Source organism: Amphimedon queenslandica, unplaced genomic scaffold (assembly GCF_000090795.2).
Source record: "Amphimedon queenslandica unplaced genomic scaffold, v1.1 AMPQUscaffold_12841, whole genome shotgun sequence".
In the NCBI taxonomy this organism is placed as follows: domain Eukaryota; kingdom Metazoa; phylum Porifera; class Demospongiae; order Haplosclerida; family Niphatidae; genus Amphimedon; species Amphimedon queenslandica.
The window spans coordinates 23,324-41,605 of record NW_003546923.1 but is presented as its reverse complement, the minus strand read 5'-3'; the positions used below and the strand labels follow the sequence as shown (position 1 = coordinate 41,605).

The 18,282-nt window shown below is 34.9% G+C and overlaps 3 protein-coding genes across 3 annotated transcripts in view; 1 reads left to right on the top strand and 2 right to left on the bottom strand.

Annotated features, from left to right (window-relative positions):
• Positions 1–2,970: 2,970 nt before the first annotated feature.
• LOC105314514 (PH domain leucine-rich repeat-containing protein phosphatase 2-like) lies at positions 2,971–10,369 on the bottom strand. The gene is made up of 13 exons (XM_020002754.1): positions 10,217–10,369; positions 9,402–9,935; positions 8,639–8,946; positions 7,950–8,278; positions 7,637–7,735; positions 7,314–7,388; positions 6,477–6,733; positions 5,930–5,990; positions 4,959–5,054; positions 4,491–4,649; positions 3,948–4,094; positions 3,477–3,536; positions 2,971–3,226 (listed from the first exon to the last, which is right to left on the bottom strand). Coding segments are annotated over exons 1-13 (2,382 nt in total). The 5' UTR covers positions 10,218–10,369.
• Positions 10,370–10,414: 45 nt separating this feature from the next.
• LOC100635240 (oxidative stress-induced growth inhibitor 2-like) lies at positions 10,415–13,665 on the top strand. Its single transcript, XM_003389987.2, has 3 exons — positions 10,415–10,698; positions 10,827–10,951; positions 11,890–13,665. The coding sequence occupies exons 1-3, from the start codon at positions 10,515–10,517 to the stop codon at positions 13,393–13,395; spliced, it is 1,815 nt and encodes a 604-aa protein (XP_003390035.1). The 5' UTR covers positions 10,415–10,514; the 3' UTR covers positions 13,396–13,665.
• LOC100635117 (RNA-binding protein NOB1-like) overlaps positions 13,457–18,282 on the bottom strand; it is a gene marked incomplete at its 5' end in the record, with an annotated part of 25,951 nt that continues 21,125 nt past the window's right edge. The window contains 7 exons of the mRNA XM_020002753.1: positions 13,457–13,876; positions 15,558–15,699; positions 16,034–16,131; positions 16,505–16,722; positions 17,100–17,217; positions 17,494–17,544; positions 17,799–17,953. Of these exons, the coding sequence (XP_019858312.1) occupies positions 13,613–13,876; positions 15,558–15,699; positions 16,034–16,131; positions 16,505–16,722; positions 17,100–17,217; positions 17,494–17,544; positions 17,799–17,953 (1,046 nt within the window). The remainder of the gene's footprint in view (positions 13,877–15,557; positions 15,700–16,033; positions 16,132–16,504; positions 16,723–17,099; positions 17,218–17,493; positions 17,545–17,798; positions 17,954–18,282) is intronic.

The window sequence follows — 18,282 nt, the reverse complement described above, 5'->3', positions numbered from 1 at the left end:
CACTAATGTTAGCTTGTGAAAGAGGACATGAGGACATTGTACACAGTTTACTGTCTGCTGGAGCTAATGTTAATTTTCAGGACAATAAAGGATGGACTGCACTAATGATAGCAAGTGAATATAATCGCATTTCAATCATTCACATGTTACTACAAGCTAATGCTAATCCTCACCTGAAAAAATTGAATGGGTCAAATGCTGTAATGATTGCTAGTGATCATGGTAGCTACAAGGTTGTTGAACTATTGATTAGTAAAGGAGCTGATTATAAATATCAACGAGAAGATGGTTGGAATGCTATTATGTTGGCTTGTCAAAATGGACACACTCAAATAGTTGAACTGTTGCTGAAGAAACAAGTTGATCCTAATGTTCAAAAGAAAGATGGCTGGAATGCTTTTATGTTGGCTTGTCAAAATGGTCACACTCAAACAGTTGAACTGTTGCTGAAGAAACAAGTTTATCTTAATGTTCAAGGAAATAGTGGGGTGAATGCTTTTATGTTGGCTTGTCAAAATGGTCATACTCAAATAGTTGAACTGTTGCTGAAGGAACAAGTTGATCCTAATGTTCAAAAGAAAGATGGAGTGAATGCTCTTATGCTGGCTTGTCAAAATGGCCACACTCAAATAGCTAAACTGTTGCTGAAAGAACAAGTTGATCTTAATGTTCAAACCAAAGATGGTATCACCACTTTTATAATTGCTAATGACAATGGACATTATAAAGTGGCTGAGTTATTATTAGAATGGGAAGCTGATCCAACTATTAGATCTAACAGAGGTAGCACTGGAATGAGAATGGGCAAAGTAGAGGGAGCTACTGCTAGTACACATTCGTTTCCAATACGAAGAACAGTATCCAGTAATTTTAACTAATAAAAAATTGTTACTAGTACCAAGAGCACGTAAGGTACTCTGTATTTCTGCTAAATTAATTTTAGATTTATTAAATAGCTGCTGCTGCATGTAGTACATAATAATTATTATTTGTAACAATTTTTATAAGTTACCAATTAGCTACCTTTTATGGACATGGGATCATCATGTGTGCTACAAAATGGATGGTCGGAGGTTGTGCATGCATAATCGAAACATTGGTTCTGATGCACCTTTTATAAGTTCTTATGCTATATAGAAAGATGGTTTGAGCTAATTCTGGCCACTAATTTTGGTTTTTAGTTTTTTCTGCATCCATTATTACTTTACCATTCTTAGTTGCAATTTACCATTCTGGTTACTTGCTTTTAGGTTCATTAATAATTGATTATCCTGGCAAAGATTGCCAAATACAATGTACAATCTATTTTATGGGTAGATCTATTCTTAAGTAAATGCAGCTGTTAGCTGTATACCGGATGTGTGTGGTTTATAGGACCTCATGAAAATAGTTACTGGAACACACCAATAACAATGAATATTATTATTGATTGTTCTACATGTACCTTGCCACCTTGCAATTGACGGATGACATTGCAGTATTGGAGGTCAATTATTTGTCATATTAACCTAGCTCGTAAAAATATATAAAACTAGCTCATTAAATTAATTGACGCTCTATGCATATGATCTATATTATTAGTCCATTTGTCAAGCTTGGTTGATTCTTTACTTGCCTAGCCTGTTTTAGATGCATGAATATTTTAAGCAACTTTTAGTTTCTTAGTTTAACATACACACTTCTTGCCCGAGTTTTTGCTTAAAATGTCTGTAAAACTGTTTTACTTAGCTTAACTTTAGATCTTGCTATGGCAATTTTATCAATAATGATGAGCTTCATAACTTCTTAATTGAATCTAAAACCTTTTCTAGATGCTGGAGCAGTCTTTGGGAGTTTGTGTCTGCAATATCTTGCTGCTAGAAAACCCAATTTCTTCCAGAGTGTTGGCCACCATTTTATTTTAATCAACTACTCTTGAAATCAAATGCAAATTTCTGGATTCGCACATAAATATTAGAGTAAATGAAAATTTACTCTAATATTTATGATTCACGCCCATTTCTAGACCACTCCCACTTGCAATGAAAAATTAAAAATTGCATTGGTATAATGCATGTCATGTACCGTATTACACATAAATAGGGGTGATGTATGTACAAGGACAGACAGAGGGACAGACGGACGGGGCGGGCATGACTCAGGGCTGCCAGATCATGTATATCAGGAAAGTTTGGAGAGATTTAAAGAGCTGTGTAGTCTTTCCATTGCTTTACCACCATTACAAAGTCTGTCCATGTGACGTCATCAGCTTGCTATGTAGTTATAAAATCTATGATTAACCTCGCGACTGCGTCACTCAGTTCATAAATACCAAAGAAAAACTACCTTGGTGTATAACCTATACTTAGCTGTTATACATGTAAATAACATTTATTATAATAAAAATTTAATATTTATCAGTGCTACTATTCCAGCTATATTGTTCTGTGTAGTACAACAACTGAATTAACAGATGAGTTGTAACTGCATAATTAAAGTCTGTTGAATTTGGCACAATGAAATTTTGGTGGATTTAGCAAATCAAGATCTATTAAAAAAGTTTTTGATATTTTTATGGCATCTTTAATTCAATGGCTCCAACCATTTGTCGACTAAAGGTCTTGGCTTACCATCTTATTATTAGATTTAAACAAAAAATGCAGCAATTTCCCTCTCCCTTCCCTCCCTCTTCTACCTCTGTCTCTCTTTTCATCACTAGTTTCTTACCGCAGATGGTCCAAGTCTTTAACATCAATGACTATATTTTTATTGTGTGATAGATCCACTAATTCGAGGGGGCGAAACTTCTGTAACTAAAAAAACAAAAAAAGAACGTAAAAAATAATACCAGTATAATATTCTTTATCAAATACACAAATGCAACAATACAAATATATCAAATACACAATGCAAAAGGACACTGCAACTCTATACATGTATTTACTCACTAAAATGGCAAAAATATGCTCAATAAGGATAGTAAAGTAATGTTCACACATACCGGTACCAGGTATACACAATGTACATGTGTATGATCCTTACTTGTGGCATTGTTTGTAGCTCATTACATGATAAATCAAGTGTCTCCACTGCTGGCATTAAAGGGAATGGAGGAATCTCCTTTAAACTATTAGAGTGCAATAAGAGGCAGACCAGACGAGGGCAGGAGTGAGGAGGTTCTTGTATCGTCTCAAGTTTATTTGACGAAATGTTGAGATACTCTAACTCAGAGAGAGAAGTGAATAACCTATAGTGGGAGAAAGTGAATTAAATAGTTAATCTTCTCTTGTTTTTGTTCTTTCTCTCTCTTTAGTAACAGTATTGACTGAACTAGGCATTAATTTGTTTAAAAGAGCCATGATGTATGCATGTACATCAAGACATATAGAATCATTAGTTAAAAATGTATTTATTAAGTTTTAGCCCTAATACACATACATGTACTTATACACACATACTTATACATGTGCATACTTATACATTATACATGCACTTACTCTGGAGGTAGTTCATTGATTGAATTATAAGCAATGTGTAGCGCCTTGAGCTTCTTCAAACTAAAAAAATAACACAAGATATTTAATATAAAATACCTATTAATACATGTACAATGTACATACCATACAGAAGGAAATTTTAGAGTGACTAAATTTTGGCAAATTGCTAAAATTTTGGTGATTGGCAAATTTTAATTTGGCGAATTTGTGGCCATGTGCCATTGAGCATGCGCATAATGGCTCAAAATGGTGAATTTTTATTTTGGCGAATGGCTATCAAAACGCCAAATTCGCCAAATTTAACTACCTCCAAAATTTCCTTCCATACGGTACATAGTATAATAAGATTAATACTAATAATACATGTACGTGTAGTACATGTACACGTATATGCATGAGTGTCACAGTCACCCATACATTTAAACCCCATGATCCATGGTGTGTGTGTGTGTGTGTTATTCTCTCCCTCACCTGATGATTGATTTGATGCTGCCTCCAGTCAGTGAGCAGTTACAAGCTCTTAGCTCCACCAGTGGGTGTGGCTTACTCTGAGATTGCTTCTTCAAAGGAGAAGGTATCGACATTATCGGATTATTAGAAACATTGAGCTGAAGCAACCTAATGCATGTACAATAATGTACATGTATATATGTGTGTATATATATGAAAAAAAAAACAAGACAATTATGCTGCAGTACATACACTGTACATGTATACCATGTATAATGGAATAGAATTTAAAATAATGTACATTGCAATTTTAGGAATAAAGCATACATTTGTGTACGTGTTGTATTGTAGCCTCTATATAATGGACACTTTGGATCAAGAAAGTGTCTCTGTTATACAGAGGTGTCCTTTATGTGGAGGCTATTTTATACAGTAAGGAATGCAATTGGTACACTAGGTGCTGTCCGTTAAATGGAGGTGCCCATTAAGTGTAATATGTACATGTATAGCTTAATTAAATTTTAAGATCAACCTAATGTACATGTACATGTGTATTGACATTACCTTGGGCAATGAGTGAAGAGGTTTTCAGGTAAGAAATGAAGTTTGTTGGAGTGTACGTCAAGTAACTCAACGACACAATTATCCCCAATGACTGGTAATGAGACTAGAGCATTGTTACTAACTTGAAGAACCTTCAACTTCTGGAGCCTCAACATAAGACTGTCAATAAAAAGAGGTAGAGGAAGTTATAGGCTACTAGAACACATTACATGTACATGTACATGTAATTTTAAGCATTACATCTGTGTGCATTACAATGTTAAGTAGTGCATGTAAGTATTGGATAAAATGTACATGTACACGTATATTAATGTACATTGAAATACTAAAGGTATTATAATAGCTTAGTAAAACTGGACCTTTATGATTTAAGCTCAAACATTAACTGATTTGTAACTATTATGGATTAATGACAAACTCATGGAAGCTAAGTACAGTATAGTAGTCCATTAGATTTTGTGTTATTACTTTTTTGGGAGGGCTGATATTCTGTTGTAACTCAGAACAAGTTTCTCCAAATTCACAAGCTTGGAAAGTGCTTCCGGGAGTACTGACAAATCATTTCTATACAATGAAAATACATGAAGAATATAATAGACAATGAAAAATACACTGACAATACTAGGCAGTGTACATGTACAAACAAACTATCATGTACTATGCATTACAGTACAGGGACTTTGTTCCAATTTTTGAGCTACTTTAAAAATTCATAAAAAAATCTGAATTTGATCGGAATCAGTTCAAACTTTCTACACAACACATAAGCATGTATATGCATCAGGAAAAATTATAAAAATGAAGAATTGTCTCCTTTTCATTTTTGGCAAAATTTGGTTAAAATCGCTGTACTATAGTACAGGGACTTTGTTCCAATTTTAGAGCAACTTTAAAAATTTGTAAAAAATTCAAATTTGATCGGAATTAGCTTAAACTTTCTATGCAACATAAAAACATGTATGTGCATCAGCAAAAATTATAAAAATTAAAATTTCTTCATTTTCATTTTTGGCAAAATTTGGCTAAAATCGCTGTACTATAGTACAGGGACTTTGGCCCAATTTTGGAGCAACTTAAAAAATTTGTAAAAAAATTCAAATTTGATTAAAATTAGCTCAAACTTCCTATGCAACATAAAAACATGTATATGCATCAGGAAAGTTATAAAAATTGAAAATTCTCTCCTTTTCATTTTTGACGAAATTTGTCCAAAATCACGGCACTATAGTACAGGCCTACAGGGACTTTGGCCAATTCTTGAGCAACTTTAATAAATTTTTTTAAATTAAAATTTGATCAGAATCAGCTCAAAATTTTAGTTTTATGTAGCATAAGTACATTTACATGTAACTAATGTCACTAGTATTAAATAATATTGACTCAAAGTCTCAAATAATGATCATAAAAGACTCAAACTTTCTGCACCATAATACCCTCACCTTGACACATCAAGTGATGTCAGACTAAGCGACGTTGATGCAACAGTGAGCTTGGATATACCTTAAAATGAAAATAAAAAGAAAATAACAATGATAATAAACTTTATGTACATGTACATGCACAGCTACATGTACTATTAAATGCTATAATACAAAAGTACAGTATTTACATGTAACTAAAAATGCTATGATACACATACATGTAACTGAAATGCAGCTTAAAACACGATAAAGAAAATGTAATCCTTTCTATAACAATAATTATTCCTTCCCAACAAGCTATATACCCACTATGTGTACAGTACTATACCCACTATCATATAGCAGGAAATTTTAGAGGGAGTTAAATTTGGCAGATTTGGCATTTGATAGCCAATCGCCAAAATAAAAATTTGCCAATTTGAGCCATTATGTGCATGCTCAATGGTACATGGCCACAAATTTGCCAAATTATAATTTACCAATCACCAAAATTTAGCAATTTACCAAATTTAACTCCCTCCAAATTTTCCCGCTATACAGTATATACAGCCCATTATTCACTTACAGTTATTCCTAGCGTTGATCATGCTCACTCGTCCTTTATGCAGTGAGAGAGTCTTGATGAGGTTATCAGAGCAATTGACAACGTGAAGGTTCTTGGCTCGTCTCATATCAAACTCAGTCATTTCATTTCCTCGTAAGTTAAGAGTGAAGAAGATCAGCAGCTCAGGCAGTGTTGAGGGTATGTTTGTTGATATGTGGTTCATTCTTAGATCTAATATTTGTAGCGTCTGAATCCTGTTGATGTCCTCTGGAATTGAACTGTACAATTAAATTAATAATTATTATTATGAATTAATAAGTATATTAAATATTTATGTACATAATAATACTGTTTATGGTACACTAATTAAATATTCTCAACTATGTCATTTATTGTAATTTTTTATTAAAGCAGTGTATATTTTATTATTTACAAAAAGTTTGCCTTTCCTAAATTGTTTATTGTTATTATTATTATTTAATATAAATACAAGTATTTATGGTAGACACAGTAGCATAGCTGACCACTGAATTTACAAAAATAATTAAAGACAAAACAAAACAGGAAAATACAAAAATACTATTAATTCTTAGTCACAGCTCATAAGCTAAACACTATAACCATCTGCCCTACATTCATCTTTTTATACATACATGTACATTTCTTCTCCTTTTTTCATTATTAATAGAAAATATTTTGTTTACATGTACATGTACATCGCTATGGAAACTGTAAGAGACTAAACTGAATCCTGTTTACTTTAATACAAAAGTACATGTACATATTGAAAATATGTTATTCATACAGTATGACCATCTACATGAGGAACAATGTATATATGCATTATGTTCTACTCACACTATGCTGTTTCCTGCTGCTATTAAGATCCTCAATGACTCCAACTCTTTCACAATGTGTGGGACTGACTTGAACCTAAAAATAAAACACAAACACACACACATAATAATAACTTGAAAATTATTACATAAATGTATTTACATAACTAAATATAACAAATAACTCTTCAAAATTCACTGATATTATCTACACGAATTGGCTTATGTACTATGTACATGTACATGTATACTAGTTGCTACAGCCAATTCTACACAGCACTGAATTTTATATACATGTACATATACATGCATTGAATAGATTGCGTGTGTATACTCTTCCTTTACCTGTTGAATGCAATCACAAGTGTTGTTAGTCTTTGAAGATTGTTCAGATGATAAGGTAGTGTGGATATGAGATTAGAATGTAACAGCAGAGTAGCTAACCTTTAAAAAACAGAGGGAAAAGAAGGAAAAGGTAAGAGGGAGAGAGGAGGAGATAGGGAGGAAGGGAGAAAGAGAGAGGGAGAGAGAGAGGAGAGAGAGAGGAGGGAGAGAGGGAGGGAGGGAGAGAGAGAGAGAGAGAGGAGAGAGTGAGAAAGGCAGGGAGAGTATGAGAAAAAGATATCAAATTAAGATTACACACTATAAAGAAATTTACTTTTTTAGCTTCTGTATGTCCTGTGGTATAACTCTTATCTTGTTGCAAGAGAGATCCAGTTCTGATAGTGTCACTATGTTACATACAGACACTGGGAAGTGAACCAAATTATTGTCACTGAGGGAGAGGATCTTGAGATTTGAGAAGCGATAAATATCATTGATCCAGCCTTCGGGTTGGTATGCTACCGAAGAATCTTCAACCAGCTCAAGCATGAAATTGTGAGAGAGATTAAGAGCAGCAAGATTCTTATTGAGGAAGAGGTATTTTGGTAGTCGGTTAAGGCTACAGCGAGAGAGATCAGCTTCTAATGGATGCTTAGTGACAACCTGAGGAGAGAGAAAGGGGGAAAGAGAGAAAAAGAAAGAGATAATGATAGGAAAAAAGTATATGAAAGTATGATTATTTAAAAGAGATAGTGGTATTCTGTTGATCGATTTAAGGCATAAATTAGTAGCTAATAGAATTCTTTGCACTTTAGCTGGGCAAGGTGTAGATATATGTAATTTAAGATAAAAGAGCCACAAAATGCACCAAAAAATGTTCATGAAATTAATTATCACACTATTGCTTAATTTGGCTAAGTTAATGTTATAGCATTTAAATATCTTTGTTTAAATTTAATAAAATGATTAGAACATGCAATTATTTCTATGTGTATAGTTAAAATTTATTATTCTATTGCTAACCTTTGCTGCTCTCTTAAGCCAGACTGACTGATCATAGCGACTATCAAAAGAGAGGAAAACTGTCTTCTTAGAAGACATGATCTGAACGCAGTACAAGTGCTTCTTTGTCTCATACTCAATGACATTACCACCAGCAAGATCAAGAGTGAGAGAGGGTTTCCCTTTAGGAGTGCTGGACGAGAAGACATGGAGCTGACAGCCGCACAGAACACAGAATCTCTTAGACCAGAAACTGAACGGGCTGGACTCTTTGAATTTGACAGTGCATGTTAGTTGAACCCTCTCGTCTGCTTTGTTCTCTTCTCTGCCTACAAGAGAGAGAGATAGAAGGAAGAAGAATGAGAGAAATAAATTATATAAAAAATAAAATGAGAAGCATAATGTATGGGCTCTAGCAGTTAGTGCTCAGTAATAAATCAAAAGTATTAAATGAAACTGAAGCAACTGATATGTATATCATATGTCACACTGCTGCCCGGATATAGGTATTTTTATTTTTCCCTAAAATATACTGCAATAGCATTAACTTATCATACAAGGAGTTATAAAAACCACAAAGTTAATATTAGTTACTGCCCTCAAAGTTAGGGCATATAGGCCTGCTAGAATAAGGTACATTTAATATCTACATGTACATCCATATACTTCAACTTAAAATCAACAGTTGTAAAAACCACAGTACATTCTACATAGGTTTGCTAGCACATATAATAATACCAGATTTAAAGACCAATATCTATACATGTGTGAGAGTCATCCTTACCAGCTACAAACTTGAACATGTACAGCAGATCATCTCTTGTCCCTTCAAACTGTATCCTCTCAGGGTCATCATAGCCCAGGGATTTGAGAAACTTATTTTGAATCTTTAACGGGCAATCATCGTATCCCAGAGGCTCGGAAGAGTGCCCAGCATAATAAACATACAAATTGCTAGTGACACATTTCGACATTATGACTTCAGCATGGGTCTCAGTGTCGCATTGTGTGAGCTCAGAGTAAGTAGATCCTGGTTGATAAACTCTTATTGCTCCTCTGCTGGGGTCTTCTTTAATCCAACGCTTGAGCTCTTCCTCATCATGCGAATCATCGACTGCTAAATCATAAAAATTGAGACTGAAGTTTCTGGAGCGAGACATTGGCAGTGCGGCTTTTTTAGACTCGGACATTTGAGGTGGGGTAGAAAATGCACGGGATCTTTCCAGCGGTTGCAGACCAACTGAAGTGGTTGAGGCTTGAGGTGGGAGAGTCCCCCAGTAGGCTGCACCTGGGACCTGGTTCCAGACCCTGGCAGCCACTAAATGAGGAAAAAGAATAGAAGGTGGTAGCTATCAGATTAGCACCTTAAAATGCAGTCTGGGCTACTGGGCCAATTCCAACTTAAACAAAAGAAGAGACAGACTACAACTATTAGCTACTATTATTGCTATTATATAGTACTAAAGGATGCATAAAAATCAGCTAATAGTGACAGTACACCTGTGCTGGTTTATTCAATACTAATAGGTAAACATGCACTGGAGGATAATGATAGCTGTCAGTGCAGCTATGCAGAAAGAGAATCATCTATAAACATACTTGGAGTTCTTTCAAAAGCAGCAAATATGGAGAGGGAGGGAGGGAGAGGAGGCGGGAAAGATTAGAATCCTTTTGTTGTTTTCCTTATGCAGATCCACCCATCTGTTGTCCTGCAAATTAAGGCATGCAATGCATAAATTAAAAGTGTAAATTATTGATAAGCTCCGCACTCTCCCGTAGTCTGGCGTAAACGTCCGGATACAGAACTATCTGCTTACTGCTTAGTGTATAAAACATGGCTCGAGGAAAGCAAGAGCATGTTCTGCACGAGCTTATTTCTCCCTAAGAAAATACTTTTATGGAGGAAGAAGCTAGCAATGGGACGTGCAGGAGTGGTTGCGAGTCGGCTTACTGTAGCGAGGAGGACGAGTTGCCCTGTGGGAGAGAAAGCGGCGAGGATATAAACAGAACCTGCCCTCTCTCTTCCTTCCCTTTCGGCGAGATAGTAAAGAAAGAGATAGACGTGGATGTAGCAGTTATAGGTTAGCAATATCTATGCCAAAATGAAGATAACATTTATCAATGGATTGTAACATAATACAACACTTTTAATGCTATTATAATTCGCTTTCATTAATATTAATTAAATTTTTGTACCATTTTTCTTCAGGAAATGGACCTTCTGCTATATTTCTTTCTTTACTGCTTTCCGGATACAAGCTATTCTTCACTGGGTCTCACCCAAACAAAATACTCAGAGAAAAACTAAGAACGGACGTGTCACTGCTAGAACAAGTGAGAAAGAGAGAATGTTCATTATTATTAGCACTGCATTAGCTTGGGGAATGTGAAATTTTGACAATTCTCACCATTCATACAATTTTGAACCAATATACTGTGACATGACTGATAATCTGCCAGTAATTGTCACAATAAAGCCAAAAAATGAGCAATTAACTGGAAATTTTCCACCAGCCATACTTACTGCTGATTTTAATGAAGGCCAAATTGTAGTGCTCTAGCCTCAATATTATTTAAAACACGGCCAAATCGAACTAGCCCTGATTAACGCTAAAACCACTTAGACTTATTTTAGTGCATTTTGGTTAAATTTAGTATTAGCTCATAATACATTTTAAAGTAATCCCTGTAAGCTTAGTATTGATCATTTGCTAAGATTAGCCTGAATTATAATGTATAGCTTCTATTTTGCAATAGGTTAGCATTAATTGATCATATCTTAGTAATTAATACTAGAGTAGTGATATTGTTCCCAGCTTTATACACATCAGCAAAAATTCAAATTAAGAATAATAACCACATTATTATTTGAATTTGATGAATTAGCTATTAATATAGGTCCAAACTTGCTCCCTCTCTCCCTTTTAAAATCTCAGTAGTGATATTGTTCCCAGCTTTATACACATCAGCAAAAATTGACATTAAGAATAATAACCACATTATTATTTACTATGTGTAAAGCTATGCAATGCATGCTTTTGGCAATAACACAGTCAAGCCTCCTTCATATCTAAGGATAATTGAAGAGTAACTAACTGTATACGTGTCAGCAGTTTATTTACGTAGAGTACAGTCATGAATGCTAGTCTGTCTGTGATTAATAATAGTATTTGTAGCATTTATCAAAATTTGTTTTTACAAACACCTTGATTTGTAAGCATTGCTTTAACACCCTCTCTCTCCCTCCCTCCCTCCTCCTCCTCCTCTTATAGGATTTCCCATATCTTTCTGAAGGTCTAGAGGGTCGATCCAGAAACCCGGTCTCACTCCTCTTCGATACTCTCTTTCATCCAAACGCTGACATCGGACAGACCCACTTGTCCTCGTTACGCTGGGAAAGAGACGAGTCTTCCGCTATTTCTCACGTCGTTTTAGGGTGTGGCAAGCCGGGAGGGGTGTGGCATGGGGTGGAGCCTAGCACACTAACACTGAGCCACCAAGAATGGCTGGACTTGCCTTTATACTCGTTTAACGACTGGAAAAAAGACGAAAAGAGAAAAGATGAGAAGAACGATAAAAACTCAAAATGGCGTGCAAAAGCTGGCCATGTTGCCCAGTACTACCAAGACTATATTCACAAAATGTCGTTAAAGGATAATTTTATAAGCTCCGTCTTGATCAAGAGAGTGGAACAGATATGGGATTGTCCTTTATCCCCTAATAGTCCTGGACACAAACCAGTTACTCCTCCATGGTCACCGACACGTACCTCTTCAAACTCAGTTGCTTCACCTACTACTAGTGAGGGTATCATAGCTGAAAGTGAGATTATTCACAGTGCCAAATGTATGTGTGACAAAGGAGTCTGCTGTCCTACTATCGTACAATGTAATCCAGAGTGGATGCTACAAGGAAGCTACTTGAAGCCGTCTTGTTGTAAGAGAAGAGATCAAGAAGAAGCTTCACCGACATCACCACTTGGCTATTCATCTTCTCCTAATTCGATTGCTGTCAAATCCCGTAAAATAGTCTTAGCCTGTGGCTTAACGGAACCAAAAAGGCTTGGGATACCAGGAGAGGAGTTACCATTCGTTACACACAGTTTATCTGATTTTAAAAAGAGACTAAAGTGTAGCAAAAGGAGAGGAAGGTCTGGCTCAGCACTAGTTGTCGGAGCTGGCATGACAGGTGCTGACGCTGTGCTGTACTGTCTCGATAATGACATTCATGTGAATCACTCCTTCTATCAAGATCTAAGTAAAGCTAATAATCTATTATTATCAAAGCTGCCTTCTGGATACTACTTAGAATATCAGAGGGTATGGAAGCTAATGAAGGGCCTGGAAACCTCTCACCTCTATACTCCACTTGAAGGAACAAGAGTGAAATCCTTTTCCACGAATGGAGAGACGATTCTTACAAGCTCAAGCGAGATAGAACAAAGCCTTGCTACTTCAGTGGGTATGATTGCAATCGGGAGTCAAGCAAATTTAGGATTCCTACCTCAAGATATTAGTAGTGTCCTTGGTATTGATCCAAGCCAAGCTATTGACGGTAAAAATAATTCAGTCGATATCGACTCATTCTCGTCCCAAAGTGAGAGGGTTCCTAATCTATATGCATTGGGTCCTTTGGCTGGTGATAATTTCGTTCGATTTTTATTTGGGAGCGGTTTAGCTTGCGCTAAAAGCATCCAAAACTCACTTTGCAAAACCAATCTATCACCGACACAATCCACACTGTCTTCTACTCAAACAAACGACACCACAATTTTATAATGGTATTTTGCATTCATCATATTGCAGTACTTCAGTTTTGCCAATCCATATTCATGTTTGATTTGTGTACAATGATCATGTCAATAATGTACAATCGTGTTTTTATCAAATATATTTTCTTTGTTTATTATTATTATGATAATGATAATCATACTCTATTTACATTTTAAACCAGAAAAACAACAACAGTATCATTGTTTTTATTTCTTGTTTATACTCATTTCCTCTTCTTTCTAACCTGGTTTGGGTTTCTATGCCAAGCCCCTCCCACTTGACCACGCCCTCCTCCAGCACGAAACGCAATCTGTGCCCCACGACTAGTGACATCGTTAAAAGAAAACGGAGACGTTTGACTGATGTAGTCTGGGTCCAGTGGGTGGGATTTGTTACGAGAACGAGGAAGACGAAATGTGAGTCTTTGGGCCGGAGAAAGGAGGAGCTGATCAGGTCTACGACCACCTTTGGGTAATGGTAAAGAGTACTAGAGGGAGAGAGAGGGAGAGAGAAAAAGGGGGAGAGAGTGAGAGAGAGGGTGAAAAAGAGGGAGGGTGAAAAAGAGGGAGGGGAAAAAAGGAGAGAAACAGGAGCAAGAAAAAGGAAAGAAAGGGGGAGAGAGAGAGGGAGGAGAAAAGGAGAGAAACAGGAGGGAGAAAGAAAAAGGAGGAGAGAGAGATAAAAAAGAGATTGATCAGACAGATAACATTATTCATAGCTACAATGACATACAATAATACAGACACCATATATGGGCAATCATACCCCACCCCAGACAGACAGCCAAAGAGGACAGAGTTGATATTCATTTAATCAGTTATACACCTCAGCAATTTTTATACAGTCACATACTACACAATATACATGTACATGTACAGTACACCAAACAACATTGAATTTATTCATGAGCTTATTGACACTGATATTGTGATAGGAACAATGCTAGCAAATAATCATAACTTAGCATGTACTGTACCCTACATCAAACAAATTTACAACATTTCTATTAATGAGATGAAGCAGTAGAACAGTGTCACTTAATTGAAATAAAGTCTACAGTATAGTCTCTCTTAATGGACACTCTCTATAGCATACACCTCTATTTAACAGACAGCACCTAGTGTACCAATTACATTCCTTACTATATAAAGTAACCTCCACATAAAGGACACCTCTGTATAACAGAGACACTTTCTTGACCCAGTGTCCATTATATAGAGGCTACAATACAATGCTGTATCACTGCTATATACACGTACATGTATTCTTATTGCTGTCTATGGATAGTGCAAAGGAAGTGGTTGTATAAATCACTCAACACTTTAAAATTAACTGGTCAAGTAAGGATGCTAGTGTTAATAGCTAATTTTGATAATAACATCATTCAATCTTCAAGTAGACATTAATCAATGAACTTGTTAATCGAACACATGAACACAACATACTCTATAACATATGGTACTACTATGGTAATAATTTTAACAGCATTTACAAGTATACATACATGTACATGTACATGTATGTAGCAATTGGGCTTGGATACCTGGTTTTTAATTATCGATGCCATTCAAAATTTTATATTTTATGGTAAAACACACAAAGATTCTATAGTACTGTAAATATTGACCTTATACTGTACCAGGGCTTATAGTGCTCAGCTATTTGTCAGCACATTTCAAAAATCAGCTCAAAGACTTTTAGTATAGGGACTTAATCCAAATTTCACAAAAATGGAAAGAAAAAAATTTCACATCTTTGTAATTTTTCCTGATGCATATACATGTACTGTAAGTACATGTATGTTGCGTAGAAATTTTAAACTCATTTTGATCAAAATTGAACTATCTACAAATTTTTCAATTTGCTTCAAAATTGGGCCAAAGTCCCTGTACTCTAGCACAGCGTCTTTGGCTAAATTTCACCAAAAATGAAAAGTAGAGGTTTCTCCATTTTTAATAATTTTTCCTGATATATATACATTATCTTATGTTGTGTAGAAAGTTTGAACTGATTCCGATCAAAATTGAATTTTTTATGAAATTTTAAAGTTAACCAAAAATTGGGCCAAAGACTCTACACTATATAGCATAAGCATAGAGACTTTGTCCTAAAGTTTCATTATTCAGTGGCTCCCTGTACATGTACATGTATATTCATTAATGACTTACTCTGAGTCCTTTATGACTGAACTGTTTGTCACTGAGTGATGAATAATGAATGAGGCCATCTTTACCAACATCAGCTAACACTTTAATCATTGACTTGTTACCACAGTTAGGACAAAACAACAGGCCACTTCTAAAATAAACCCTATTAATAACAACAACAGCAATAATAGTAATAACAATAGTAATAGTCATAGTAATAATAATAATAATAATAATAATTGTGTTTGTTTCTTAACAAAAATACTAATTATTATCATTACACTGGTTGGTGGGTGCTTTATTATAAAGTTGAGATTTTCCTATTAACTACATGAAGGATTGAATATATGCTCAGTTGAATAATAGGAAAACACTCAACCCCAAAATACAGTCTCATAAGTACATGTACATGTATAAAAACATGTGCATACACTAAGCATATATGTACATGTATTTGTAAGTTTAATTGTGTAATTGTGTATCTTTTCTTGACTTACTTGAAGCAGGCCTTGCATTGCTGAGCGTAGGTTCTTATTCTCTTGATTAACATTCCATCAATGGAGACAACATTAAGACCAATCTGTAATAGGACATTCTGAGAGAGAGAGAGAGAGGGGGAGGGAGAGAGAGAGAAGGAGGAAAAAGAACAGAGGGAGGAAGAGAAAAGAAATACAAGTGTACATGTACATGTAGGAGGAATAAGAAAAAGATGGTAGTCATAATAAAATGACCATCAAAATGCCAAATTCACAAAATTATAATTCTTTCCAAAATTTCCTGCTATACAGTATATAAATTCATTACAGACGTAGGAGATGTACATGAATATTTTTACACCAAATATATACATGAATACATCAACCAAATGTACATGTACATGTATGCTAATAATACATGTACTGCATAGAGTAAGCCCCTCTAATAAACCACAGTAATTAATACACACACACTGTACTAGTGAATATTACCTGCATAGCATAGTCAGTGGTCATACAACCAACAGATATCTCATCAATAGTCTCCTCCATCAATCCACCAATACCATCACACACTGACTGATAATTATCAGGAGTAATCCAACTATCATCATCATCCTCTCCCTCTCCCTCTCCTCTTTCCTCCTCCTCCTCTTCTTCTAATTGTTCCTCAAGACTGTCATTGGTTAGTGCTGTATCTTTATCTCCATCTATAAATAGGTACATGTGTATCATTATGAGTGTGTGTGAGTGGTTTAAAGGCAACTTATTTTAAGGAAATGAATTTGGGGTGATTTCGGGGCCATTTCTTGAAAAAACCATAGGCTATAGCCTTGGGTATCTTTCAGAATTTTGGAAATTTCTTAAAATGGCCATAACTTGAAAAATTGAAGTCGGAATCAGCTCAAACTTTCTATACGGCATAAGGACATCAATATGTATCACAAAATGTAATAAAAATTTGGGGTGATTTTAGAGCTATTTTTCCAAAAAACCATGGGCTATAGCCTAGGGTAATTTTTAGAATTTTGGCATTTTCTTAAAATGGCTGTAATAGATATGGGAGTAGATATAGTACAGTCTTTACCTTGTTCTCTTTCTTTCTCTCTGTCTTCTTTACTGTTAGTGCTTTGTTCAGTTGATGTGTCATCACATTCTTTATTAATATCAATATCATTGAAGGAGTCACTTAGTGTTGCTTTATTCTACAATAATAAATAAAATAAATAAATAAATAAACAACAACAATCTTGGGGTGATTTCAGAGCCATTTTCAGAAAAAACCATGGACTATATATAGTATTTGCTTTTTACCAAAAACCTGCTACTTTAAAAAAAATGGTTGCAACTCAAAAGAAAGTGTAAAATAAAATGTTTTAGAATCACATTTTAAGCTACACATTATACATGTACATGTGTAAGTATTTGAGTAACAAGTAGATCAGAAGAATTGCCAATAATTATTTCTTGTATAGTCTTACCTTCTGTGGCTTCTTTCCAGTGTAGAAACCAGCTGTAGAATAAGGTATCCTCTAAAAATAAAATAATAATATTAATGATTATTAATGACACTAAATTTTGTTAAGCAATTATAGATTTACATTGTATATTGACTGGTGGTTTTTATTTAATGAATTATTGACAGTTCCACATATATCAAAATGACTGGCTCTATAAGAAGTTCCTTAACCTTCCATTGACAGTTACATTAATAAGTAATTACATGCAAATTACAAGTTTAAAATTATACTGATATTTTTCAATTTCATTGTATTAATTTCTTTACTTGTTGTTCTTTGTTGGTTTGCATTGGGTCAGTTCTTAAATTGGTTCCTCTTTGAGGCCCTCTCTCCTTCTCCAGCTGGTAAGTGAGTGCAATCAGTCGAAGATCAACAGCTGATAGACTTTGATAATCACCAGTCTTCTTAGAGAAATCAGTTACTAGAGGAGAGGGAGGGAGGGGAGAAGAAAGGCAAATGTGAAAGGAAGTTTATGATAGTTGGTTAGATGCTCATTTCCATAATTTCTTCTTATACATAATGTACTTATGCTGTGTAGAAATGCTGAAAAAGTTGCTCCAAAATTGGTCCAAAGTGGGCCCTGTACTATATAATAGTACAGGGTCGTTGGCAAAATTTTGCCATAAATGAAATCTCAATTTTTATAATTTTTCCTGATACATATACATGTTCTTATATTGCGTACAAAATTTGAGCTGATTCCAATTAAAACTAAATTTTTAATGAAATTTTAAAGTTACTCCAAAATCA